The 27,956-nt window shown below is 45.4% G+C and overlaps 1 protein-coding gene across 1 annotated transcript; it reads left to right on the top strand.

Moving 5' to 3' along the window:
* Nucleotides 1-27,956, top strand: HAUS2 (HAUS augmin like complex subunit 2). The gene is made up of 6 exons (XM_040331928.1): nt 1-191; nt 2,961-3,053; nt 10,254-10,323; nt 12,717-12,849; nt 24,564-24,672; nt 27,229-27,956. The coding sequence occupies exons 1-6, from the start codon at nt 105-107 to the stop codon at nt 27,400-27,402; spliced, it is 666 nt and encodes a 221-aa protein (XP_040187862.1). The 5' UTR covers nt 1-104; the 3' UTR covers nt 27,403-27,956.

The raw sequence follows: 27,956 nt of genomic DNA on the forward strand, positions 1-27,956 counted from the left end.
GCGCCGGGAGGGACACTTCTAGCCCCGCTCTGTGATTGGTTCTCCGCCCAGTGAGCGCTGAGTTTGTCTGTCGGGTATACATTGTACGTTGGAGGTGACACACGATGGCGGCCAATCCGTGGGGTCCAGTGCAGTCCACTGCGGCGTCTTCTCTGATAGAGAGGTGTCTGGGAGCTGGAGTTCTGACAGAGGTACTACTCACACCCCCTGACATGGGGTACAGCGACACTCATCCGGATATCATTGGTGTCAGTGGGAGGAATAGTGCCCCATATTTGGTGTCTGTGGGAGGAATAGTGCCCCATCATTGGTGTCAGTGGGAGGAATAGTGCCCCATATTTGGTGTCAGTGGGAGGAATAGTGCCCCATATTTGGTGTCAGTGGGAGGAATAGTGCCCCATATTTGGTGTCAGTGGGAGGAATAGTGCCCCATATTTGGTGTCAGTGGGAGGAATAGTGCCCCATATTTGGTGTATGTGGAAGAAATTGTGCCCCATCTTTGGTGCCAGTGGGAGGAATAGTGCCCCATCATTTGTGTCAGTGGAAGGAATAGTGCCCCATATTTGGTGCCAGTGGGAGGAATAATGCCCCATCATTTGTGTCAGTGGAAGAAATTGTGCCCCATCTTTGGTGTCGGTGGAAGGAATAATGCCCCATCATTGGTGTCAGTGGAAGGAATATTGCCTCATCATTGGTGTCAGTGGGAGCAATCGTGCCCCATCATTGGTGTCAGTGGGAGCAATCGTGCCTCATCATTGGTGTCAGTGGGAGCAATCGTGCCCCATCATTGGTGTCAGTGGGAGCAATCGTGCCTCATCATTGGTGTCAGTGGGAGGAACAGTGCCCCATCATTGGTGTCAGAGGGAGGAATAGTGCCTCATCATTGGTGTCGGTGGAAGGAATAGTGCACCATCATTGGTGTCAGTGGGAGGAATAGTGCCCCATATTTGGTGTCAGTGGGAGGAATAGTGCCCCATATTTGGTGTCTGTGGAAGAAATTGTGCCCCATCTTTGGTGTCAGTGGGAGGAATAATGCCCCATTTTTGGTGTCAGTGGGAGGAATAGTGTCCCATCATTGGTGTCAGTGGGAGCAATCGTGCCCCATCATTGGTGTCAGTGGGAGCAATCGTGCCCCATCATTGGTGTCAGTGGGAGCAATCGTGCCCCATCATTGGTGTCAGTGGGAGCAATCGTGCCCCATCATTGGTGTCAGTGGGAGCAATCATTGGTGTCAGTGGGAGGAATAGTGTCCCATCATTGGTGTCAGTGGGAGCAATCGTGCCCCATCATTGGTGTCAGTGGGAGCAATCATTGGTGTCAGTGGGAGGAATAGTGTCCCATCATTGATGTCAGTGGGAGGAATAGTGCCCCGTCATTGATGTCAGTGGGAGGAATAGTGCCCCGTCATTGGTGTCAGAGGGAGGAATAGTGGCCCATCATTGGTGTCAGTGGGAGGAATAGTGGCCCATCATTGGTGTCGGTGGAAGGAATAGTGCCCCGTCATTGGTGTCGGTGGAAGGAATAGTGCCCCGTCATTGGTGTCGGTGGGAGGAATAGTGCCCCATCATTGGTGTCAGTGAGAGGAATGGCCTAATAGTTGGTGTCATTTGAAGGAATAGTGTCGATCATTGGTGTCAGTGGGAGGAATAGTGCCCCATCATTAAGTTAACACTGACATCTGCTGCAGATGGCAAGTGCAATGCATTTTCCAAATGAAGCGGGAAACTTTTGTGTGTGAACGGACCCTTATGGAGATATGGGGGGGGGTTATGGAGATATGGGGGGAGAGGAGAGCAGGTTATGGAGATATGGGGGGAGAGGAGAGCGGGTTATGGAGATATGGGGGGAGAGGAGAGCAGGTTATGGAGATATGGGGGGAGAGGAGAGCGGGTTATGGAGATATGGGGGGAGAGGAGAGCAGGTTATGGAGATATGGGGGGAGAGGAGAGCGGGTTATGGAGATATGGGGGGAGAGGAGAGCGGGTTATGGAGATATGGGGGGAGAGGAGAGCAGGTTATGGAGATATGGGGGGAGAGGAGAGCGGGTTATGGAGATATGGGGGGAGAGGAGAGCAGGTTATGGAGATATGGGGGGAGAGGAGAGCGGGTTATGGAGATATGGGGGGAGAGGAGAGCGGGTTATGGAGATATGGGGGGAGAGGAGAGCAGGTTATGGAGATATGGGGGGAGAGGAGAGCGGGTTATGGAGATATGGGGGGAGAGGAGAGCAGGTTATGGAGATATGGGGGGAGAGGAGAGCGGGTTATGGAGATATGGGGGGAGAGGAGAGCGGGTTATGGAGATATGGGGGGAGAGGAGAGCGGGTTATGGAGATATGGGGGGAGAGGAGAGCGGGTTATGGAGATATGGGGGGAGAGGAGAGCGGGTTATGGAGATATGGGGGGAGAGGAGAGCGGGTTATGGAGATATGGGGGGAGAGGAGAGCGGGTTATGGAGATATGGGGGGAGAGGAGAGCGGGTTATGGAGATATGGGGGGAGAGGAGAGCGGGTTATGGAGATATGGGGGGAGAGGAGAGCGGGTTATGGAGATATGGGGGGAGAGGAGAGCGGGTTATGGAGATATGGGGGGAGAGGAGAGCAGGTTATGGAGATATGGGGGGAGAGGAGAGCAGGTTATGGAGATATGGGGGGAGAGGAGAGCGGGTTATGGAGATATGGGGGGAGAGGAGAGCAGGTTATGGAGATATGGGGGGAGAGGAGAGCAGGTTATGGAGATATGGGGGGAGAGGAGAGGTCTGTGTTCTCTATAATTCCCCGGCCAATTGCTAAATGTAAATAAATTGGCTCGCAGTGTGCATTAGAAGCGGCAGCAAGTTAGGTAGAGCCCACCTCATTTCCTGAGGACATGCAAATGCTTGTTACTGACCAATGATGAGGAGTGTCTTTAGTGGAGAAGACTCGCTGTAATAACCTTGTATATTATGACCTCCTATTCCAGGACATGCTGGACCCGACACAGGAAGAGACTTCATACTTCAGTCGTGTAGATGAGATGGAGAGGATTTCTGCACTCAAGGCTGAGATTAGAGAGGTGACATTCCCATCCATCCCGTGTTCTTCTGTTTGTGCTGCTCAGTCGTTAACGTGTATCCAAAAATGAAATATGTCCAGGGTGGATTTGATTTAACCACTTAAGCCCCGGACCAAAATGCAGCTAAAAGACCAGGCCAGGTTTTGCGATTCAGCACTGCGTCGCTTTAACAGACAATTGCGCGGTCGTGCGATGTGGCTCCCAAACAAAATTGGTGTCCTTTTTTCCCCACAAATAGAGCTTTCTTTTGGTGGTTTTTGATCACCTCTGCGGTTTTTATTTTTTGCACTATAAACAAAAATAGAGCGACAGTTTTGAAAAAAATTTAATATTTTTTACTTTTTTCTATAATAAATATCCCCCAAAAATATATAAAAAAAACATTTTTTTTCCTCAGTTTAGGCCGATACGTATTCTTCTACCTATTTTTGGTAAAAAAAAATCGCAATAAGCGTTTATCGATTGGTTTGCACAAAATTTATAGCGTTTACAAAATAGGGGATAGTTTTATTGCATTTTTATATATATATATATATTTTTTACTACTAATGGCGGCTATCAGCGTTTTTTTTCGTGACTGCGACATTATGGCGGACAATTTTGACACATTTTTGGGACCATTGTCATTTTCACAGCAAAAAATGCATTTAAATTGCATTGTTTATTGTGAAAATGACAGTTGCAGTTTGGGAGTTAACCACAAGGGGGCACTGATGGGGTTATGTTTCACCTAGTGTGTGTTTACAACTGTAGGGGGGTGTGGCTGTAGGTCTCTAGAAACGAATAGCCGCCCCCTCATCCCGGATGGCTCCCAGACGATTACCGACCGCCGCATGTACCGGGGGGGGGTGCCGATCGGAACCCCGACCCACGTCTAGGCAGGGACGTACAGGTACGCCCATCTGCCTGCATGTGCCATTCTGTGGACGTATATGTACATGCGGCGGTCGTTAAGTGGTTAAATTGCTAGTAAAAATCCTTGATTTAAATCAACTCGATTTAAATTAGGGTTGTCCCGATATCACTTTTTTGAGACAGATTCTTTTTTTTCAAGTACTCGCCGATACTTTTTTTAATGTCATGTGGCAGTGGCAGTGGCAGTGGCAGTTTTTTTTTTTTTTTTTTTTTACAGTACTTATTTTTTTGGGGGGGGGGGGAGTGGATTGTCAGTGTGTGTGTTTTTTTTTTTTTTTTACATTTTTATTATTTTTTAAAATTATTTTTTTTTATTTATTGCCTTTTTTTGTTTATCAGCCCTGTTGGGGGGTCTTAACAGAACCCTGAAATCTCCCCTTTGAGACAGAGAATGGGACTAAGGACACAGATTCCCCAGTCCCTTTCTCTGCAGCCTCAGCTAAAATGAATGGAGAGAAGCTCCTCTCCATTCATAAACTGAAGCATCATAAACACAGGTTACTGTGTTCAATTATATGTGATCACTGACTCTGTTCTTTCGGAAAAGCTAGGAGCCAGATTTAGCGGCTCCTACCCTCCGCTCTCCATCCTGACAGATCGAGGGGGGGTGGAGGAGGACATTGAGGGGGGAGAGCAGCCAAGGAGGGGGACACGGAGCACAGACTGCAGCAAGGAGGGGGACACAAACCCGGAGGGGGACATGAACACGGAGGGGGGAGAGCAGCCAAGGAGGGGGACACGGAGCACAGACTGCAGCAAGGAGGGGGTCAAGGATCCAGAGGGGGAAAGCAGCACGGAGGAGGATACAGGGACAGTCAGTGGTGATCGGTGCAGCTTTGGGGGGAGTTACAAGCACCGATCACCGTTGTATAACGTTAACTAATGCAGCTGAAAAGGGGGAAGATCAGTGCTTGTAACTCCCCCCTCCGCACCAATCACCCAGACTGCCCAAGTATCGGGTGAAGCATCGGAGCATTTCCCCGAGTACAAGTACCCAGGGAAATGCTCGGTATCGGGACATCCCTAATTTTAAATCATCATTTTTAAACAGCAACTGTCATCTCTGTCCCGCAGCGGCTCCTCCTCTGACCCTGTGTTGACTCACCGACTGTCCCATTCACTTTAATGGGACAAGTGGTGACGCGGCAGTGACACAACAATGTGAGTGACGTGGCGGCAGCAGGTGAGTGGAAGCCGCTAACAGGCGCTCCCATGATGGATCTGAAATGACAGGTGCTCTTTAAATGTAAGGTCCTATTCTCGCTGGTTATATCTTAAATCTTAAATATTTGCAAACAAAATGAAGGTTTCATATTTAGAATAATAAGCTTTCAGGTTAGTAAAACGGTGATATCCGAAGCGATTCAATCATACAGTTTGTAGTGTACATAATTTTGCAAAACTATGGGATAAAGGAATATTCCTGAACTTTTTGTTTCATCCTCTGTAGTGTTGTCCCGATACCGATACTAAGCATTTGTGCGAGTACTTGTACTCGCGCAAATGCTCCCGATGCTTTACCGATACTTGAGAGTGGGCGGAGAGAGCTGCTGCCGCTTTCTAGTCCCCAAAGAGAAAGCCAAGGCCCCCCCCCCAGCCGCCGCCTAGTTGATCAGCGCGGGGAACATTACAGCTTTCATTTGAATAGCTGTGTGTTCCGTGCCTCGTCGTATATAGCCCCTCCCCCTTGTCCGGGCACTTTGAAAACCAGGATTGGATGGGTGATCTGTCTATCAAAGTGACCGGACAAGGGGGAGGGGCTATATATGACGAGGCGCAGCGGGGGCACTCTTGTTCTGTGAGTTTTTATAGAGAAAGAGAGAACATACTAATATATCCAAGACACTTGGCAGCTGTGGTGACGCATAATAGGAGCGGTTATCCTGGGAATGAACCAAAGGCATCTTTTGAGTAGGATCTGGTGAGTGGCCATTTTTAACGGTGATGGGATAATCACGGAAGTGGTGAAATCACATTGTTTTTGAACACCCCATAGGAGGAATATTATTGCTTAGGAAGCACATTGGGACTCTTACCGTATTTTCCGGCGTATAAGACGACCCCCTAATTTTCCAGGAACATTTTTGGTTTTGGGATATACTCGCCGTATAAGACTACCCCCTTCCTACTAATCTTTCTGGAAGCTGAGGGGTAGCCGGAACAACCGCTGACAGAAACAACCGCTGACAGAAACAGGCTTTTTTCAAGCCTTACTATGCCATTACATGCCCCCACTGTGCCATTACATGCCCCCACTGTGCCATTACATGCCCCCACTGTGCCATTACATGCCCCCACTGTGCCATTACATGCCCCCACAGTGCCATTACATGCCCCCACAGTGCCATCACATTACTTGCCCCCACAGTGCCATCACATTACTTGACCCCACAGTGCCATCACATTACTTGCCCCCACAGTGCCATCACATTACTTGCCCCCACAGTGCCATCACATTACATGCCCCCACAGTGCCATCACATTACTTGCCCCCACAGTGCCATCACATTACTTGCCCCCACAGTGCCATCACTTTCCCCCACTGTGCCATCACTCACGTTTTGCAGGCCGGTGACAGTCTCCGTCTGCTGCGAGCGTCCATGATTTCAAAGCCGCTCCGTCTTCTCAGCGTGTCCTGTGATTGGCGGAACACACATTTTCCCAGTAGCGCCTCTGTTCTGTGTTCCACCAATCACGGATGCGTTCTCATCTCGTCCGAGGATGAGAAGGCATCCGTGATAGGCGGAACACGGAACAGAGGCGCTGCTGGGAAGTTTTGTGTTCCGCCAATCGCAGGACAAGCTTAGAAGACGGCGCGGGCTTTGAAATTATGAACGATCGCAGCAGCACGGAGACCGTACCCGGTGTATAAGACGACCCCCGACTTTGGATGCATTTTTTTGCATCCAAAAAGTCATCTTATACCCCGGAAAATACGGTATATTAAAGGGAAGAGGATTCATATAGGAACTCTCCCCCACACTATATTTTTTGTCAATATTTTTTGTTATATTATATATATATATTTATTTTGTCATTATATATATATATATTTCTTTGTGGATTGATGACACGATATTCTTTGTGAACCCGTGGCAGGGTAGTGCACGCTTTTTATATGTAAACCGCACTATTTAGACACATTATCCCGTGCATGGTATATTTATGCATTTTTTTCATGTAGATCCATGGTGGATTGTCATTTAATAGTAAAAACTTGTGGAGGAATAGCACAAGGTGATATTTCTAGGTGCTAATAACCGTAACTATTGCATATGATCAGGTGGATGTAGGTCACCCACCAGGGTAGCGCAATCCATACACTATAACAAAAGAAGCCTGCATTGTGCGCAAGCTCCGTGACTCCGACCGCGGGTCCCACGGACTCGATGTCCGCGGGCATACCCACGATTGTATCACGGTAAGGAAAAATTGTGAAATGCTAATGTAACCAAGCATTTCCCCATTATTCCTAGTGACAGGACAGTGACCACAGCTTCCTGTAATTGGAAGCGGTGATCACTGTCCTGTCACACACAGCCCATCCCCTCCTACAGTTAGAATCACTCCCTAGGGCACATTTAACCCCTTCAGCGCCACCTAGTGGTTAACCCCTTCACTGCCAGTGTCGTTTTCACAGTAATCGGTGCATTTTTTATAGCACTGATTGCTGTAAAAATGACAATGGTCCCAAAAATGTGTCAAAAGTGTCCGCTATAAAGTCGCAGTCACGATAAAAATCGCTGATCGTCGCCATCACTAGTAAAAAAAAATGTATTAATAATAAATGCTATAAAACTATCCCCTTTTTTGTAGACGCTATAACTTTTGCGCAAACCGATCAATAAACGCTTATTGCGTTTATTTATTTTTTTACCAAAAATATGTAGAAGAATACGTATCGGCCTAAACTGAGGGAAACATTTTTTTTAATATATTTTTTGGGGATATTTAGAAAAAGTAAAAAATATTGCTTTTTTTTTTTAATTGTCGCTCTATTTGTGTTTATAGCGCAAAAAATAAAAAACTTTTTGAAGCCACGTCACACGACTGCGCAATTGTGAGTTACAGCGAAGCAGTGCCGAATTGCAAAGTGGTTATGCATCCTCAAAAGCACGAGGGTTCACAATCCCTTTAAATAAAAAAAAAAAAAACATATTTTTATTTATTTTTTATCATTGATTTTTTTTATTCACCCTGTTTGTGTCCGTGTCCTTTAGGAACCTGCCAGTAACACAATTCTTGTCAATGGTTGATGCTTACTCACTGTACTGTGTGTGTATGAAAGGGTAGTTCTGTCTACCTAGGACAGGAAATGTAGGACTACAGGACATCTCCCCCCCTCTTGTCTCCTACATAACATAAGGAAATAATTTCTAGCCCACAGTGGGAACATGTAACCTTGTAACTGATGACCTTCTGTGCTCTCCGCTTAATGTTATCAGCTCACATGATTTCTGGCAGGATCAACAAGTATTTTATTTGAGCAGATATAACCAAACACTTTCAACTTTATATTTAACCACTTCAGATCCGTAGGACGTCCTGGGACGTCCTCCACTTTGAGCGGTGATATCTGAATGATGCCTGCAGCTGCAGGCATCATTCAGATATCGCTGTCTTCAGCTGGCGATTCTGTGCACCAGAAGAACGATCAAAGCGGCGGTTCCGCTGCTCGATCGTTCTTCTAGGCAGCGGGAGGGGACGTCCCCCCCTCCCGCCGCCATCCGGTGCTTCTCCGGGCTCTCCCGTGCCATCGGGGGCCCGGAGAGCGAATCGGCCAGCGCTCGTTGGTGAACCATAGAGATGACTGGTGACCAGACGGTCACAGTCATCTCTATGACCGTCGGAGGGCCGGGCGCGACGTTATGGCGTCACGCCCGGTACCCGGAAGTAAACAAAGCCGCTATCGCGGCTGTCGGCATGTAATCGGTGAAATTTTTTTCACCGATTTCATGCTTGTAAGCCTGTAGGAGAGATGTGGGGTCTTATTGACCCCACATCTCTCCATAAAGAGGACCTGTCACACTGATTCCTATTACAAGGGATGTTTACATTCCTTGTAATAGGAATAAAAGTGATCAAAAAAAGTGTAAAAATAAAAAAATGAAGTAAAAAAATTTAAAACGCCCCTGTCTCGGTCGCTCGCGTGCAGAAGCGAACGCACATGCAAGTCCCGCCCACATATGTAAACACCGTTCAAACCCCACATGTGAGGTATCATCTCGTGCGTTAGAGCGTGTGCAACAATTCTAGCACTAGAGCTACTCTGTAACTCAAAAATAGTAACCTGTAAAAAAAATTAAAGCGTTGCCTATGGAGATTTTTAAGTACCGAAGTTTGGCGCCATTCCATGAGTGTGCGCAATTTTAAAGCGTGACATGTTAGGTATCTATTTACTCGGCGTAACATCGTCTTTCACATTATACAAAAAAATTGGGCTAACTTTACTGTTTTGTTATTTTTTAATTCATGAAACAGTTTTTTTCCCTAAAAAAAGGCGTTTGAAAAATTATTGTGCAAATACCATGCGAGAAAAAAAGTTGCAATGACCGCCATTTTATTCCCTAGGGCAGGGATATGCAATTAGCGGACCTCCAGCTGTTGCTGAACTACAAGTCCCATGAGGCATAGCAAGACTCTGACAGCCACAAGCATGACACCCAGAGGCAGAGGCATGATGGAACTTGTAGTTTTGCAACAGCTGGAGGTCCGCTAATTGCATATCCCTGCCCTAGGGTGTCTGCTAAAAAAAAATATATAATGTTTGGGGGTTCTGATTAATTTTCTAGCAAAAAAATTGTGATTTTTACATAAAGGAGAAAAGTGCCAAAATAGGCCCGGTAACAAAGTGGTTAAGAGACTAAAATGGAACAAATTATTGGAACAATTATTAAACATTCAATTATTGGGTTTATACAGTGTATTCAGAAAGTATTCTCAGCACTTCACTTTTTCCACAATGTCGGAGGCTCTGATCCTGATAAATGCAGCTGCTCCCCTTGCCTGGTCCTGATGTCAGCCAAGGTCCTTACCGGGGTCTCCATTGGTTTGCACAGTCTCCATTGGCAGGTTTGCGTGGTACTTCCTTGGCCCTTGTCTGAAGCTTTTCTGATATCGGCGCTGGCGAGGGGGAACAGCTACATTTATATTGCTGAGCCTTTTTTTCTATAAATGGATAACTGGAAGCATGGAATTTTTTTTTATGTGTGTTTGCCTGGAGCTTGGCTTCACTTTGTATATACATCTATAATGTCTCATTGTTTTTTTTTATCGACCGTACAGAAGAATCTGGAACTAGAAATGCTGAAGCTTGAGAAAGTGACTGCTGACATCACTCATCCCCTTTTCCTCAGTAAGTTATCAGGTTGCTGTGATGGTCTTTTGCATTGTATTTGCTGTTCATTGTTTTAAACTGCAAATCAGGCCTCCAGGTATGTCTCCTTCTTGGCTATGCAGCTCCATTTGCAACAATATAGCAAATAGTCCTATACACAGCTGTAAACTCCAATAATTTATCAGACCCCTTTCACACTGAAGGCGCTTTTTTTTAGAGATTTGAAATGGCACCTGAAAAGCGCCTCTCATGACTCCCCAGTGTGAAAGCCCGAGTGCTTTCACACTGGGGCGGTGGGCTTGCGGGATGGGAAAAGAAGTCCTACAAGCAGCATCTTTGGGGCAGTTTTGCAGCAGTGTATACACCGCTCCCAAAACGCCCTGCCCATTGAAATGAATGCTCAGCGCTGCCAAATCGCTAAAAACACGGGCACTTTTATCCCTTTGTTCAGCCGTTAGCGGGGGTTAAAAGTGCCCCGCTAGCGGCCGAAAAGCTTGCTAAAACAACGGTAAAGCGCCGCTAAAACAACGGTAAAGCGCCGCTAAAACTAGCAGCGCTTTACCGCTAACGCGGCGTGACCCCAGTGTGAAAGGGGTCTTAATGTTCGGGCAAACAGCTAAAGACTATGGGCCGGATTCACGTAGCACTTACACCGACGTATCTACAGATACGCCGCGTAGGTGTAAATGTGCGCCGTCGTATCTCTGCGCCGTACCCATATAACTAGATACGCCTGAACTTAGGCTTCATCCGACCGACGTAAGTTCCCTACGCCGTCGTATCTTGGGCGCATATTTACGCTGGCCGCAAGGGGCGCTTCCATTGATTTACGCATCGAATATGTAAATGAGCGAGATACGCCGATTCACGAACGTACTTACGCCCGTCGCAGTAATCTACGCCGTTTACGTAAGGCGAATGTCCGGCGTAAAGTTATTCCACATAAAGCAGGTGTAAGTCATGTTAGGGTATGGACCAGGGAACAGCCGTCGTATTTTACGTCGTTTACGTAAGTCGTACGTGAATGGGGCTGGGCGTAGGTTACGTTCACGTCATAGGCATTGAGCCGTCGTTTCTTAGGGAGTATATTCAACGTGATTCTGAGCATGCGCCGTTCGTTCGGCCCTTCACTTGCATGAGGTCACGGTTCATTTAAATGTATCACGCCCACCTTCCACCTATTTTGAATTAGGCAGGCTTACGCCGGCCAATTAACGTTACGCCGGTGCAACGTTGGGAGCGAGTGCTTTGTGAACACTGTTCTTGCCTCTCTATGTTACGTCGGCGTAGCGCATATGAAATGCGCTACGCCGGCAGAAAGATGCGCCGCTCTACGTGAATCCCGGCCTTTGAGTCTACTAATGCATTTCAGCTGCCAAAGACCTTAGTGGTAACTTTCACTCCCTGCTGAAACATTTTAGACTTGTTTTTAGCAGTTTGCCTGAACTTTAATACATTTCTGAATTTCAAGGCTGTATTCAGGGCATGGTTGTTTGCTATATCTTTGGATTTGGGGGGGATGGAAGCCCTTCCTTGCACTGGCATTTTCTTATGGAGTAAATGGATTAGAAAATAAACTGTAAATTATCAATTTGCAACATTTGTTGCCAAATCTTAGTTATAGGTGGTCACCAACCACCAGGGTAGTTGTTGAAATGATGGCAATGAGTTGCACAAATTCACCAAGATCTCTTTCAGCGGCATCTTATCATCTTGGGTGAACAATATCTGATTGAATAACTTGTAGACCAAAAAAATACATAGTTTGACAAATAGCAACCCAGCAAATAAACTCCTCCATCTTTGTGACAACTAAGAACCACATCTGCACCAAAATAGAACTAAAGAGAATTTGTGTTGATGGCCATGTGAAACATTCCTGGCTATGGCCAAAATCCCAATTGCTCAAGGTTCCTCCAGCACTTAAAGCAGAGTTCCACCCTAAAAATGAACTTTCTATTACCAGCTTGCCTTTAATGTAAAAAAAAATCTACTCGCTTCTATCTGGCTGTTACTGGGCAGATTTTGTAATCTGCCTAGTTCCTGGTCCTAGGTGGTTCAATTTCCTGTCCTAAGACCCCATTGCCTCTTGGGAAATGATGACACTCATTTCCCAGGAGTCTCTGGGCATTACTGTGCCTAAAAATCGCCCAGCATGCACCTCTCCCTGAAAACCAGGAAGAAAAAGGAACTGAGCTTCACATGCCCACACATATGATGGATACGGCCACAGCATGAGCTGGAGGATATAAGGAAAGTGTTTGCAATGATTTCTGGAATGATTGGGGAGCTATTAATATATTTTAGGGACTATTTAATGTGATTATTTTAGCTTGCAAAAAAAATAAAAAATGATGCCCGGAACCCCGCTTTAATAACCACTTACATTCCGTTGTATTTGGAAATCCTAGGTCAGAAATGTGAGGCCCTGCAAAGACTAAACAGCCACTTGGAGGGAGTTTTGCGAGAGAAACGTAGTTTGAGACAAAGGCTGGCTAAACCACTATGCCAGGAAAACTTGCCCATTGAAGCATCATACCACAGGTATGTACCACAAGCATTATAATGAAGGCACAATTTTTAAACCTACCTCCCTTGCCCCCATATTGTTTCTTCCATTTCCCTGTATTTTACACTCTACCTGTCTAGATATGAAGTTATCTGGAAGGAAAAATATTTAAGATTAAATTTCAGCTTTAAAGTGTATATAGACAAAAATTTGGTAAATTTTGTGGTTGTATATTTAAATATTTTACTTTTACCTACAGGTAAGCCTATAATAAGGCTTACCTGTAGGTAAAAAAAAATATCTCCTAAACCTTTACGGTTTAGGAGATATTCCCCTTTCAATGAGCTGCTGACTGCTGTGGCGCGTGTGCACAGGGGATTCTCGGCTTAAGGCCCGGCAGACACCGGACCTTGCTGGAAAGAAGTCTCCCGTGACGACATCGCGGCTCTAGCCACTCGCAGTGCTGGAGCCGCGATACCCGGAAGACACGCCGAGGCAACATGTCAGCTACCTCGGCGTGGACCAGGTAAGTTACCGACGCCTCGTTCTAAGGTAAGTATTTTACAATGAGCTAGTATACAGTGCATACTAGTTCATTATGCCTTTTGCCTTGCAGGTGACCAAAATAAAAAAAATTGTTATGGGACTATACAACCGCTTTAAGGGGTGTTACCTAAACAGGAATCATTGTTGTAAGGGTTTTCCTTACCTCCTGTTATAGTGACAAATATAAAATATTGCATTTCTCATCATTTTTATGCTGATAACAAAGGTCACCAGAACAAATAGAGGGGGTGAATCTCCCCAGTGGTGACCCAGACAGCAGTAAACACCTGACAGACACACCATCCAGCACTAAAAATACAGTTTATTGGGCAGAGATGCACTATCATTTTATTGATATTCTACTAAAAACCAATGTGTGTGGACATTATTGTTAATAAAACCCCTTCTGTATAAATAGCTGTTGAAAATGACATCCAGTCATGTGAAAAAGTAAGCACATCCCTTGGAATCTGTTGTCTTTTTCATCATGTTTGACCAGGCAAATATAAATGTGCCTACAGATAGAGGTGATACAGTGCATCTGGAAAGTATTCACTTTCTCCACATTTTGATACATTACAGCCTTATTCTAAAATGGATTCAATTTATTATTTTCCTAAAAATTTTACAAACCATACCCCATACTGACAACGTGAAAAAAGTTTGTTTGAAATCTTTGAACATATATTATAAATAAAAAATGAAAACAATACATACAGTGGGGACATTTTTTTTCTCTTATCGTCCATGGACGGACACAGCTCCTTAAATCTTGACAAGTGGGTTATGTTCCCTGTTTACAGGAGAGGACTAGGCAGAAACATGTTAGATAATTAAATACATGTTACATTAACAGAGTTGAACAGCCCCGCCCAGGGGTCGGTCCCTCTAGACATAACCCTCCTCACTGCCGCTTGCAGCTTCAGTTTCGTTTTGCCTAGCCTTTGGGCCCAGCGCCCTGTGGAGAACTTTTCTTTTTTATTTAATTTTAATTTTTTTCTTGAAAAATCTTCTTTCAACTGTCGGCTGAGAGACAGGCTGGATAATATAGATCCTTGTAGTCTACTCAGTCCGACCAGCAAGCGTGGGCACACCTATGCAAAGAGGCTGGGTCTGCCAAGCCATACCCCATGACTCCGGGGGTGGCCAGTGAGCTTTGCTCCGAGGTCCACATATGACTGGGCTGTGGTGTTTGTCTCTCTCACAGTGGACCGGGCCGACCGCTTCCTCCATTGCGTATGTAGGTCTGTCAGGAATGCGTCAGCTAGTGCTCGCTCGGACGGGTAAGTACAGTCCCTCCCGCTTCGGTGGGTTGGTACGGCTGGGCATTCCTGGTGTTCGGGGGTCCTCTTCTCCTCCCTTCCCTGCTCCTTTCCCTCTGCTGCATTGCTAACACTTGCCGCTGTCGGGGGGGGGGGGGGGGGTGTTCCTTCCTGAGGGGACTGTGGTATCTGGCCTGAGTTTTTTTGTACTGGGGCTTTTCTGTGCAAGGTTTTTCTTTTTTGCACTTTTAAAAGCCTTAGGTGGCCTTTACTGTTTAAATGCAGCATTTTGCCGCCATTCGGCTGGCGCCATTTTTTGGCTGGTTTTCAATTGCATTGAAAACTCCCATTGGTGGCCATTTTGTCGTAGCCGCGCTATGGCGCAGCTTACATTGCGGTCGGCTATTTTCCTGTGGCCGCATTCTGAACGCTCGGCAGCCATCTTTGGGTAATCCTGACCCCTAGTGCTGAATCTACGGCGCACACAGGTCCTTTCAGATGCCGCAAGTTACCTCACGGTGAGGGGAATTTAGAGCTGCTGGCAGGGAATCTCTTTACAAGGGAGACAAGACAGAGCAGAAAACTAGATGCATTTCAACTTTAAAGAACTGTAGCTGATGACAGAAACAAACATACACGCAGAATATGACTTTTTCAGCGACTAACTGGAACACAAAGAGCTGATAAGGCAACTGTGACTATTTCACCCTCTTAAATCACTCCGTGCTACTTTCGTCGGTATGGAGGTAAATATTATACACACAAACATGCATCGACTCATCTGATCTCTATATTACATATTTGCATTTACAATAGTTTGCGCACCATCTATAAATCTGGGTGTGAATTTATATATATATATATATATATATATATATATATATATATATATAAACATTTTTTTTTCGTCACATACAGAGTTGTAGGGCATCTGTGACACTCACGGTTCACCCTCGCTACCACACTGCTACCAGACAAGGAAACTGTGCCACCACCTTTCCATACAGATAATCGCTGAAACAGCCCCATGCAAAGTAACGTAAAACGTCAAGCACAAAACATAGACGTCAACCCGGCAGAAACAGGGACGACGAGTCCTCTTTAAAAAGATACTTTGCTCAAGAATTACCCGTCTTTGATTGGGAAAGCGCAGCACAGACGCACCCCACCGGCACCTCTGGGTGCTGCATACCCCCAATAAAGCAAAGCACACGTTGGTTGCGACAAACTGATAACGATTGATTTTCTGATACAATTCTCAGGATTAACCCCATTTCTGCCTTTTGACTCAAATCCTAATGGTGAGACATGAAGACTGGAGCAAAAGAATTCACATCCTCACCTTTTCAGCGTTCAACCAGAGAGAGAGAATTTTATTGCCAGCACAGCTTTATAGACAAAATGACATCATTCACATGAACACAACTGATTGGTCAGTCCATATATAGCTTCTTCCTGTGACGTTTATTCTTGGCATGCTGCACACATTTCAAAGTCTTTGGGGGCCATCTTTCTTTATTCGATGGTGGGGGCTATGGGAGGAGCTGTTTAGGAGTGCAGTAGACGGGAGGAGTTGGAGACATCTGCTTTCACTCAATCACATCCTGAAGGGTTGGTTAACTCCTATAATGTCTCTTAAGGAAAATCATTTTCTAATACACTCACATACAGTGAGGAAAATAAGTATTTGAACACCCTGCTATTTTGCAAGTTCTCCCACTTGGAAATCATGGAGGGGTCTGAAATTGTCATCGTAGGTGCATGTCCACTGTGAAAGACATAATCAAAAAAAAAAATTCCAGAAATCACAATTTATGATTTTTTAACTATTTATTTGTATGATACAGCTGCAAATAAGTATTTGAACACCTGTCTATCAGCTAGAATTCTGACCCTCAAAGACCTGTTAGTCTGCCTTTAAAATGTCCACCTTATTATCCTAAATTAGATGCACCTGTTTGAGGTCATTAGCTGCATAAAGACACCTGTCCACCCCATACAATCAGTAAGAATCCAACTACTAACATGGCCAAGACCAAATAGCTGTCCAAAGACACTAGAGACAAATTTGTACACCTCCACAAGGCTGGAAAGGGCTACGGGGAAATTGCCAAGCAGCTTGGTGAAAAAAGGTCCACTGTTGGAGCAATCATTAGAAAATGGAAGAAGCTAAACATGACTGTCAATCTCCCTCGGACTGGGGCTCCATGCAAAATCTCACCTCGTGGGGTCTCAATGATCCTAAGAAAGGTGAGAAATCAGCCCAGGACTACACGGGAGGAGCTGGTCAATGACCTGAAAAGAGCTGGGACCACCGTTTCCAAGGTTACTGTTGGTAATAAACTAAGACGTCATGGTTTGAAATCATGCATGGCACGGAAGGTTCCCCTGCTTAAACCAGCACATGTCAAGGCTCTTCTTAAGTTTGCCAATGACCATTTGGATGATCCAGAGGAGTCATGGGAGAAAGTCATGTGGTCAGATGAGACCAAAATAGAACTTTTTGGTCATAATTCCACTAACCGTGTTTGGAGGAAGAAGAATGATGAGTACCATCCCAAGAACACCATCCCTACTGTGAAGCATGGGGGTGGTAGCATCATGCTTTGGGGGTGTTTTTCTGCACATGGGACTGGGCGACTGCACTGTATTAAGGAGAGGATGACCGGGGCCATGTATTGCGAGATTTTGGGCAACAACCTCCTTCCCTCAGTTAGAGCTTTGAAGATGGGTTGAGGCTGGGTCTTCCAACATGACAATGACCCGAAGCACACAGCCAGGATAACCAAGGAGTGGCTCTGTAAGAAGCATATCAAGGTTCTGGCGTGGCCTAGCCAGTCTCCAGACCTAAACCCAATAGAGAATCTTTGGAGGGAGCTCAAACTCCGTGTTTCTCAGCGACAGCCCAGAAACCTGACTGATCTAGAGAAGATCTGTGTGGAGGAGTGGGCCAAAATCCCTCCTCCAGTGTGTGCAAACCTGGTGAAAAACTACAAGAAACGTTTGACCTCTGTAATTGCAAACAAAGGCTACTGTACCAAATATTAACATTGATTTTCTCAGGTGTTCAAATACTTATTTTCAGCTGTATCATACAAATAAATAGTTAAAAAAATCATACATTGTGATTTCTGGATTTTTTTTTTTTGATTATGTCTCTCACAGTGGACATGCACCTACGATAACAATTTCAGACCCCTCCATGATTTCCAAGTGGGAGTACTTGCAAAATAGCAGGGTGTTCAAATACTTATTTTCCTCACTGTACATATGTATTATACCTTATATCGATCAAGAAATAAAGGAATATAAAATGAAAAAATGTCAGTGGTTCTAATACAAGAGTTAGCTTAACACAAAATAGCATAGAATAAAATATTCATTTTATTTCACGTCCATCACAGTCCGATCTGGTTTCAGCCGGACAACGCCGCGGCCGTGGCTTCGGTCTACCATCACGATAAGAGAAAATAGGATTTTTTGTACTCACCGTAAAATCCTTTTCTCTGAGTCCATGGACGGACACAGCACCCACCCCTCCTTTTTAGGTTTGTACTGCTTGTTACGAACTGAGGCTGCATGCTGCAGTGAGAAGGGACCACCCCCTGGGCAGGGCTGTTCAACTCTGTTAATGTAACATGTATTTAATTATCTAACATGTTTCTGCCTAGTCCTCTCCTGTAAACAGGGAACATAACCCACTTGTCAAGATTTAAGGAGCTGTGTCCGTCCATGGACTCAGAGAAAAGGATTTTACGGTGAGTACAAAAAATCCTATTATTTGATCCCATGCAGATTTTGTAAGTTGGCCCACTTACAAAGAAATTAAAGGTTTATCGTTTTTATCATTGGTGTATTTTAACCACTCACCCCCCGGACCATATTGCTGCCCAAAGACCAGAGTACTTTTTGCGATTCGGGACTGCGTCGCTTTAACAGACAATTGCGCGGTCGTGCGACGTGGCTCCCAAACAAAATTGGCGTCCTTTTTTTCCCACAAATAGAGCTTTCTTTTGGTGGTATTTGATCACCTCTGCGGTTTTTAGTTTTTGCGCTATAAACAAAAATAGAGCGACAATTTTGAAAAAAATGAATATTTTTTACATTTTGCTATAATAAATATCCCCCAAAAATATATAAAAAAACTTTTTTTTTCCTCAGTTTAGGCCGATACGTTTTCTTCTATATATTTTTCGTAAAAAAAAATCGCAATAAGCGTTTATTGATTGGTTTGCGCAAAAGTTATAGCGTTTACAAAATAGGGGGTATTTTTATGTCATTTTTATTATATTTTTTTTACTAGTAATGGCGGCGATCAGCGATTTTTTTTTTTTTTTTTTTTCGGTACTGCGACGTTATGGCGGACACTTCGGACACTTTTGACTCATTTTTGGGACCATTGGCATTTTTATAGCGATCAGTGCTATAAAAATGCATTGGATTACTATAAAAATGCCACTGGCAGTGAAGGGGTTAACACTAGGGGCGGGGAAGGGGTTAAGTATGCCTGGGTGTGTTCTTACTGTGGGGGGGGGTGGCCTCACTAGGGGAAACACTGATCCTCTGTTCATACATTGTATGAACCGAAGATCAGCATTTCCCCTGCTTACAGGACCGGGAGCCGTGTGTTTACACACACAGCTCCCGGTCCCCGCTCTGTACCGAGCGATCGCGTGTGCCCGGCGGCGATCGCGCCCGCCGGGCACACGCACGGGAGTCGGGGGCGAGCGGGGGGCGCGCGCGCCCCCTAGTGGCGGCTGGGAGAGAGGACGTCATATTACGTGCTCTCGCCCAGCCGAGCCACCTTGTGGACGTATAACGGCGATGGGCGGTCGGCAAGTGGTTAAATGATAGAGACAGAATATCAACCAAAGATCCAGAAAAAAACACACAATACAAATGTTATAAATTAAGTTGCAGTTTAGTGAAAAAAATAATTATTTGATCCCCAAGCAAAACATGACTTAGTACTTGGTGGAGAAACACTTGTTAACAAGCACAGAGGTCAGACATTTCTTGTAGTTGGTTACCAGGTTTGCACACATCTCGGGATACATTTTCTATAGGATTAGGGTCTGGCTAGGCCACTAATGACCTTTAAGTGGATGTAAACCCACTCTCATCCTTTCTAAACTACTGCCATAGTGCTGATCTATAAGGATATACACGCCTCCTGCATGTATCCTTACCTGTCAAATGTCTCCCCTCTGTCTGTTATGAGACCTGAAAAACTGCAGATTCTGTGGGTGGATCTGTTGTCTGGAGCTCGGTGGGTGGAGTCGTGATGTCAGACTCCCTGCCCACCTCTACACTCCCCTTTGTCAAGATGCATTTTTTCCTGTGTATTCTTTACACTGAATTCTGCTATGATCACTAACATCCAGTCAACATCCAGAGAAGTAACCACATAACTTCAGAAAAGAAATGGGGGTGGGAATTAAAAAATAATGCATCTCTGTGTGGCAAGACTGGGCACAGATGATAGGAAATCTTATTCTCTACATTGTGACATCAAATATTTTTTTTGTTTCGGGTTTACATCCACTTTAATGTGCTTCTTCTTGAGCCACTCCTTTTGTTGTCTTGGTGGTATGTTTTGGGTCATTGTCATGCTGGACGACCCATCCACAACCCATTTTCAGTGTTCTGGGGAAGATGGTTCTCATCCAATATTTTACAATACATGGCTCCATCCATTGGCCCCTCAAGGCGGCAAAGTCGCCCTGCACCTTTAGCAGAGAAATGGCCCCAAAGCATAATGTTTCCACCTACATGCTTGACTGTAGGAATGATGTTCTTAGGGTCACAGTCAGCATTTTTCTTCCTTCAAGCACGGTAAGGTAAGTTAATGCCAAAGAGCTCAATTTTGGTCTCATCTGACCGCAGCATTTTCTCCCAACCCTTCTCTGAATCATTTAGATGTTCATTGGCAAACTACAGACGGACCTGTACATGTGCCTGCTTGAGTAGGGGGACTTTGTGGGTGCTGCAAAATTTTAATTCATGGCGGCGGATTGTGTTTCCAATGGTTTGCTTGGTTACTGTGGTCCCAACTGCCTTGAGATCATTCACAAGCTCTTCCTTCGTAGTTCTGGGCAAATCCCTCACTTTTCTGATGATCATCCTTACCCCATGAGGCAAAACCTTGCATGGAGCTCCAGACCGGGGGCGATAGATGGTTATTTTGTATTTCTTCCATTTTCAAATAATCACTCCAACAGTTGTCTCCTTCTCACCAAGCTTCTTGCTGATGGTCTTGTAGCCCATCCCAGCCTTGTGCAGGTCTACAATCTTGTCCCTGATGTCCTTTGACAGCTCTTTGGTCTTGTCCATGATGGTGAGGTTTAACCACTTGCTTACTGGGCACATATACCCCCCCTCCTGCCCAGGTTAAATTTCAGCTTCCTAACTGACAATTGCGCGGTCGTGTAGAGTAGAGCTTTCTTTTGGTTGTATTTGATCACCTCTGCGGTTTTTATTTTTTGCGCTATAAACAAAAAAGAACGACAATTTAAAAAAAAAAAATACAATATTTTTTACTTGTTGCTATAATAAATATCTCAATTTTTTTTTTTTTTTTAAACATTTTTTTTTTCAGTCTAGGCCAGGGGTAGTGAATTAAAATTCACGGGGGTCCGGTCAGAAAATGTTTCTTCTAGCGGAGGTCCGAGTGTCACAGACTAGTCCCCCCCATCACAAATTTGTCCCCCCTCCTCACAGACTGGTCCTCCCCCCATCACAGACTGGTCCTCCCCCCACCACAGACTGGTCCTCCCCCCACCACAGACTGGTCCTCCCCCCACCACAGACTGGTCCTCCCCCCACCACAGACTGGTCCTCCCCCCCACCACAGACTGGTCCTCCCCCCACCACAGACTGGTCCTCCCCCCCACCACAGACTGGTCCTCCCCCCACCACAGACTGGTCCTCCCCCCACCACAGACTGGTCCTCCCCCCATCCCAGACTGATCCTCCCCCCATCACAGACTGCCCCCCCATCACAGACTGGTCCCCCCCCCATCACAGACTGGTCCCCCCCCCCATCACAGACTGGTCCCCCCCCCATCACAGACTGGTCCCCCCATCACAGACTGGTGCTCCCCCATGACTGGTCCCCCTCCATCACAGACTGGTCCCCCTCCATCGCAGACTGGTCCCCCTCCATCGCAGACTGGTCCTCCCCCATCACAGACTGGTTCCCCTCCAACAGAGACTGGGTCCCCCCCCTTACAGACTGGTCCCCCTCCATCAGACTGGTCCCCCCCTTACAGACTGGGTCCCCCTCCATCAGACTGGGTCCCCCCTTACAGACTGGTCCCCCTCCATCAGACTGGTCCCCCTCCATCAGACTGGTCCCCCCTCCCCTTACAGACTGGTCCCCCCTTACAGACTGGGTCCGCCATCACAGACTGGTCCCCCCCATCAGACTGCCCCCCATTACAGACTGGTCCCCTGCCATCACAGACTGGTCCTCCTGCCATCACAGACTGGTCCTCCTGCCATCACAGACTGGTCCCCTGCTATCACAGACTGGTCCTCCTGCCATCACAGACTGGTCCCCTGCCATCACAGGCTGGTCCTCCCCCATCACAGACTGGTCCCCCTCCATCACAGACTGGTCCCCCTCCATCACAGACTGGTCCCCCTCCATCACAGACTGGTCCTCCCCCCATCACAGACTGGTCCCCTCCATCAGAATGGGTCCCCCTCCAACAGAGTCTGGGTCCCCCCTTACAGACTGGTCCCCCTCCATCAGGCTGGTTCCCCTCCAACAGACTGGGTCCCCCTCCATCAGACTGGGTCCCCCCTTACAGACTGGGTCCCCCTCAATCAGACTGGTCCCCCCCTCCCCTTACAGACTGGGTCCCCCTCCAATAGGCTGGTCCCCCCCCTTACAGACCCCCCTAGATAGTAGACTCCTGTCCTCATAGCAGCACAGCGCAGCACAGCATTTCCCCCTCCCCACAGAACCGTACCTTATTTACACAAGATGTGCAGCGCGGCCGCTCTGGACAATGGGTGGGACAAGTTCAAGGTGAGTGATTGATTGATTGCTAGGACCGCCCACTGCGTAGCAACCAATCACGCTCGTCTTAACTTAAAAAGTCCCGCCCTTTGTTCAGAGTGGCCGCGCTTTTCATCTTATGTAAATAAGACAGGTGGAGGGCGGGTGCAGCGTTCCGAGGGAGAGACAAACCCGCGCGCGGCACGCCTGCCATGCTGTAAACATAGCAGCAGGCGGGCGAGCTGGGGTGAGGACTGAAACATGCAGGCAAACTATTTGCCGAGGCTGCGGTCCGGGCAGTATGGCTACTGGGGCCGGAACCGGACCGCGGTCCGCCATTTAGTGATGCCTGGTCTAGGCCGATACGTATTCTTCTACATATTTTTGGTAAAAAATAAATAACAAAATCGCAATAAGCGACTGGTTTGCGCAAAAGTTGTAGAGCCTACAAAATAGGGGACAGAATTATTATTTTTTATTATTTTTTTTTTTTTACTAGTAATGGGGGCGATCTGCAAATTTTATTGGGACTGCGACATTATGGCGGACACTTTTGACACATTTTTGGCACCATTCACATTTATACTGCGATCAGTGCTATACATATGCACTAATTACTGTATAAATGTGACTGGCATTGAAGGGGTTAACACTAGGGGGCGAGGAAGGGGTTGTGCCCTGCATAGTGTTCTAACTGTGGGGGGAGGGGGGTGACTGGGGGAGGTGACCGATCTGTGTCCCTATGTACAAGAGACGCAGATCGGTCTCCTCTCTCCCTGACAGGACGCTGTCTCTGTAAGAGTCGGCAATGAGAAATGATCTCATATGTTTGTATTTGAGATCATCTCTCATTGGCCGCACAGATCGCCTACCAAACGGCCACTCCGATTGGCCGTTCACGGCGATCTGTGATTGGCTGTGTCCAAGGGACACGGCCAGCACAGAGTTTCCCCGCTGCGCGCTCGGGAGCGAGGAAAGGGGCGGACGTCAATTGACGTCCTGTTGGATTTTCAGGTCCGCGCTGTAGCCGTCATTCGGCTATAGCGCAGGCCTCAGGTGGTTAAATGGAAGAAAGAGATTCTGTGGACAGGTGTTTTTTTATACACAGAACGAGTTGTCATTAGGAGCACCTTATTAAATTAACAGGACTTATCTGTGTACCACATGAGCACATACTGTAGTCAGTCTGTCTGAGACAGAATTATTGTTGGTTGGTAGGAGATCAAATACTTATTTTAATCACTGTACTGCAACTCAATTTATTACATATGTATTATGTGTTTTTTTTTTTTCTGGATTTTCAGTTGATATCCTGTCTCTATCATTTAAAATACACCTATGAGAATAATTATAGACCCTTCATTTCTTTGTAAGTGGGCAAACTTACAAAATCTGAAGGGGATCAAATAATTATTTTCTCCACTGTAAGGGCCCTTTCACATGTGCGGACCGTATGTCCGCTTTTTCATCCATCCGTTTGCGGATGAACACGGGACATACATGGGTCCCAATGAGATTGCGGGTGTCAGCGGATGAACATCCACTGACACCCGCAATCGTGCGCCTCCGCAAAGATCCGATTTTGCAGACGGAAGAAAACCCTATTTTTTTTCTTCCGTCATCGGATCGGATGAACACGGACACACGGTCTGTGTTCATCCGATCCCCCCATAGGGGAGAGCGGAGAAAAGACAGGGGCGGTCCCTGGTTTCCTCTAAGTAACATTTCCCAAACTCAACATGACTGTTGTGACTTTAAAGGGCCATTTTGACATCCCATTGTCTGCAGGACATCCCAGTTTCTGCAGGAAATAAATTCTGTCAAATTCCCCAATATGTTGTGTTTTTATTTGGCGGCCCCATTTATTACAATGCAGAATGTGTGTGTGTGTGTGTGAGCCATTTACCAAGTTTCATTGAATTCTGTTCCTGTCTAGGTTTGTTGCTGAACTTTTACCCCTCACTATTAAATTCATTGAGAATTTAGAATTCTTTGTCCAGACCATCCGGAAAATTCCTGAGATTCCAGAATGTAGTAAAAATCTGGTGAGTAGAGTTTTAATTTGTCCCGATACAACAGCAACCAGTGTGCAGTGAGGCTCATGTTTGTACTTCCTGTGATGCGGCTTCTTAGAGATTCTTGAGGTTTTCACTTTTGAAGTAGCTGACTCCTCTGCACATGTGCAGCATATGTTGGGGCAACAAACCCGAGCTGAGCGTCTTAAAGAGGAACTGCAGTCTGATGTTAACATCTTTGTCATTCTGAAGCTTCCCTCCAACCACTTTGCATATTTTATATATTTTGTGATTCTGTACTTGCCAAATATGCTGCAGAAATCGCCCTCCGCTAAGTCTGGCTGCATCCATTTTAACTGTGGGCAGCTGAAGCTGCTGCCTGTTTACTTACTGGATTTACACAGACACACAGAGGCACACCTCCAGCTCTGCAGCTCTCATTGGTCCTCTTATGGATCATCCCCCTCCCTTCCTGACAAACTCTCACGAGGGTGAGAGAGCTGTGCATGATAAGCCTAGGCTAATGACCAGACAAGAAACAGGAGGTGGGCTGTATAAGGTATTTACTGGCAGAAAAAGGGCAGAAGATTTAATAGATGGAAAGTTGAAAAAATGACTGAAGGTCCGCTTTAAAGTAATCGTGCGCTTTGACCGTGCAAGCAAAGCAACAAGTTCATTTATATTCCCCCCTCATCAGTAGCATATACTCACTTTTTTTCTTCCCCTGTCCACTCCATGTGGCCATCGGGAGGAGAGATACCTCTTACTTCCAGGTATGTGACTCCCACCCCTTCCTCCCATTGGTAGAGCCAGTGCTTGGTGAATGGTCCAGCACTGTTACATGGGGGTAAAGACATGAAGCAGGCATATGAGCCAATATGTTTGATAAGGTAACACAGACCCCTCCTGTCAGCAGCATATACAGGTGTATCTCAAAAAAATGTAATATCATCAAAGGGTTAATTTATTTCAGGAATTCAATTCAAAAAGTAAAACCTATGTTTTAAGTGATATATTTCAAGCATTTCTTTCTTTTTAATTTTGATGATTTTGGCTTACAGTTGGTGAAAACCCAAAATTCATATATCAGAATATTTGAATATTAAATAAGACCAATAAAAAAATGATTTTCTACAAAGAACATAAAGATTAATCGGCATTAACATTGAATGCTGTGTTGGACATTCGATGTTAATACCGATTAATCTTTGTTATCTCCATTTGCGGCCAATAAAATGTTGGGATATGTGCTTATGTTATCTGGCCAAGCGCACTTTTAACCACTTAAGCCCCGGACCAATATGCTGGCTAAAGACCCAAGGGGTTTTTACAGTTCGGGACTGCGTCGCTTTAACAGACAATTGCGCGGTCGTGCGACGTGGCTCCCAAACAAAATTGGCGTCCTTTTTTCCCCACAAATAGAGCTTTCTTTTGGTGGTATTTGATCACCTCTGCGGTTTTTATTTTTTGCGCTATAAACAAAAATAGAGCGACAATTTAAAAAAAAATGCAATATTTTTTACTTTTTGCTGTAATAAATATCCCCCAAAAACATATATAAAACATTTATTTTTCCTCAGTTTAGGCCGATACGTATTCTTCTACCTATTTTTGGTAAAAAAAATCGCAATAATCGTTTATCGGTTGGTTTGCGCAAAATTTATAGCGTTTACAAAATAGGGGATCGTTTTTTTTCCTTTTTTTTTTTTTTTTTACTAGTAATCAGCGATCAGCGATTTTTTTCGTGACTGCGACATTATGGCGGACACTTCGGACAATTTTGACACATTTTTGGGACCATTGTCATTTTCACAGCAAAAAATGCATTTAAATTGCATTCTTTATTGTGAAAATGACAGTTGCAGTTTGGGAGTTAAACACAGGGGGCGCTGTAACATTTAGGGATCACCTAGTGTGTGTTTACTAGTGTAGGGGGGGTGTGGCTGTAGGACTGACACCATCGATCGAGTCTTCCCTATAAAAGGGAACACTCGATCGATGCGCCGCCACAGTGAAGCACGGGGAAGCCGTGTTTACACACGGCTCTCCCCGTTCTTCAGCTCCGGGGAGCGATCGCGACGGAGCGGCTAAAAACAAATAGCCGCACCGTCGTCCCGGATCGCTCCCCGAGGGGACCCGACCTCCGCATGTACCGGGGGGGTCCCGATCGGACCCCCCACCCACGTCTAGCAGAGGACGTACAGGTACGTGATTGTGCCATTCTGCCGACGTAAATGTACATGAGGAGGTCGGGAACTGGTTAATGTATGTCTTTGCCTGCTGTATGTAAAATAATTTCTTTGTCTTAAAATGTTCCTTGGCCCATCGTGAACATGTGAATGTATGACTAAAGGTATATGAGTAAACAAAATGAGCATGCATTTCACCGTATGATACTGTATTGTTATTGACAAATGTGATTGATCTGTCTTGTATTATGTGCTTTGAATGAATAAAGTTGTTTTTTCCAAGTAAAAAAAAAAAATATTTCTTTGGTGATGCATTGTATGGACCATGTTCGGTCTTTGCTTCTTGTTTGATATTTTTATTAATTTTCAAGAAGTCGATGTACACCTTTCTTTTCAGGACACGGCTTTGGTAAGGATGGAATCTCTTGAGGCAGATTTAGAGGAACTGACTGAGCAGATCTTAAAATGGAGAGAAAAACACATGAACCTTTTCCCAGGCAATGCACAAGCAAGTTCCAGCAGCATAAATACATCAACTTCTTACTTATCAATTGAAAACCTGCACCACTAATAGTCCAGCTTCACAGTCTGTACATATATGCAGCCTTATTTAAAGTCTTAACTTTTTTTTTTTTTTTTTGTGGGCAAGGGTAGGAATTTCTTTCAGGTGTTAGTACTGTCTATGATTTCCAATCAAGGAGGTGACACCAGGACAGGAAATAAGGATAATGTGGTCACTGAGACAGGAAAACACAGACAGTATTTGACAGATCACAAAAGTTTTAACCTTTTTTACAAAAAAAATGTTTTGTTAATGTATTTGGGCCCTATTGGAGAAATTTCCCTTAACTTTGTGGCCTGCTGATTCATTGTCATAATGGACAGGAAGTAAGGAATTTCAGGCCAGGGTTTTAACCCTTCCCAACTTGGAGTTGGTTCATTTGATTCATAAAATACATATTTTGATTGGCTGCCATGGAAGATGGCTTGTGGCCTACATTACACATCCAGTATTAAGAAATCTGAAAGATCCATGTATTCAAAACCTGTGTATTTATTAGACTTCCTCATTGTATTTTTGTATATATATGTGTTTAAAAATAAATTTTTAAACTTTGCTAATAA

This window comes from Rana temporaria, chromosome 13, assembly GCF_905171775.1.
Source record: "Rana temporaria chromosome 13, aRanTem1.1, whole genome shotgun sequence".
NCBI classification, from domain to species: Eukaryota; Metazoa; Chordata; class Amphibia; order Anura; family Ranidae; genus Rana; species Rana temporaria.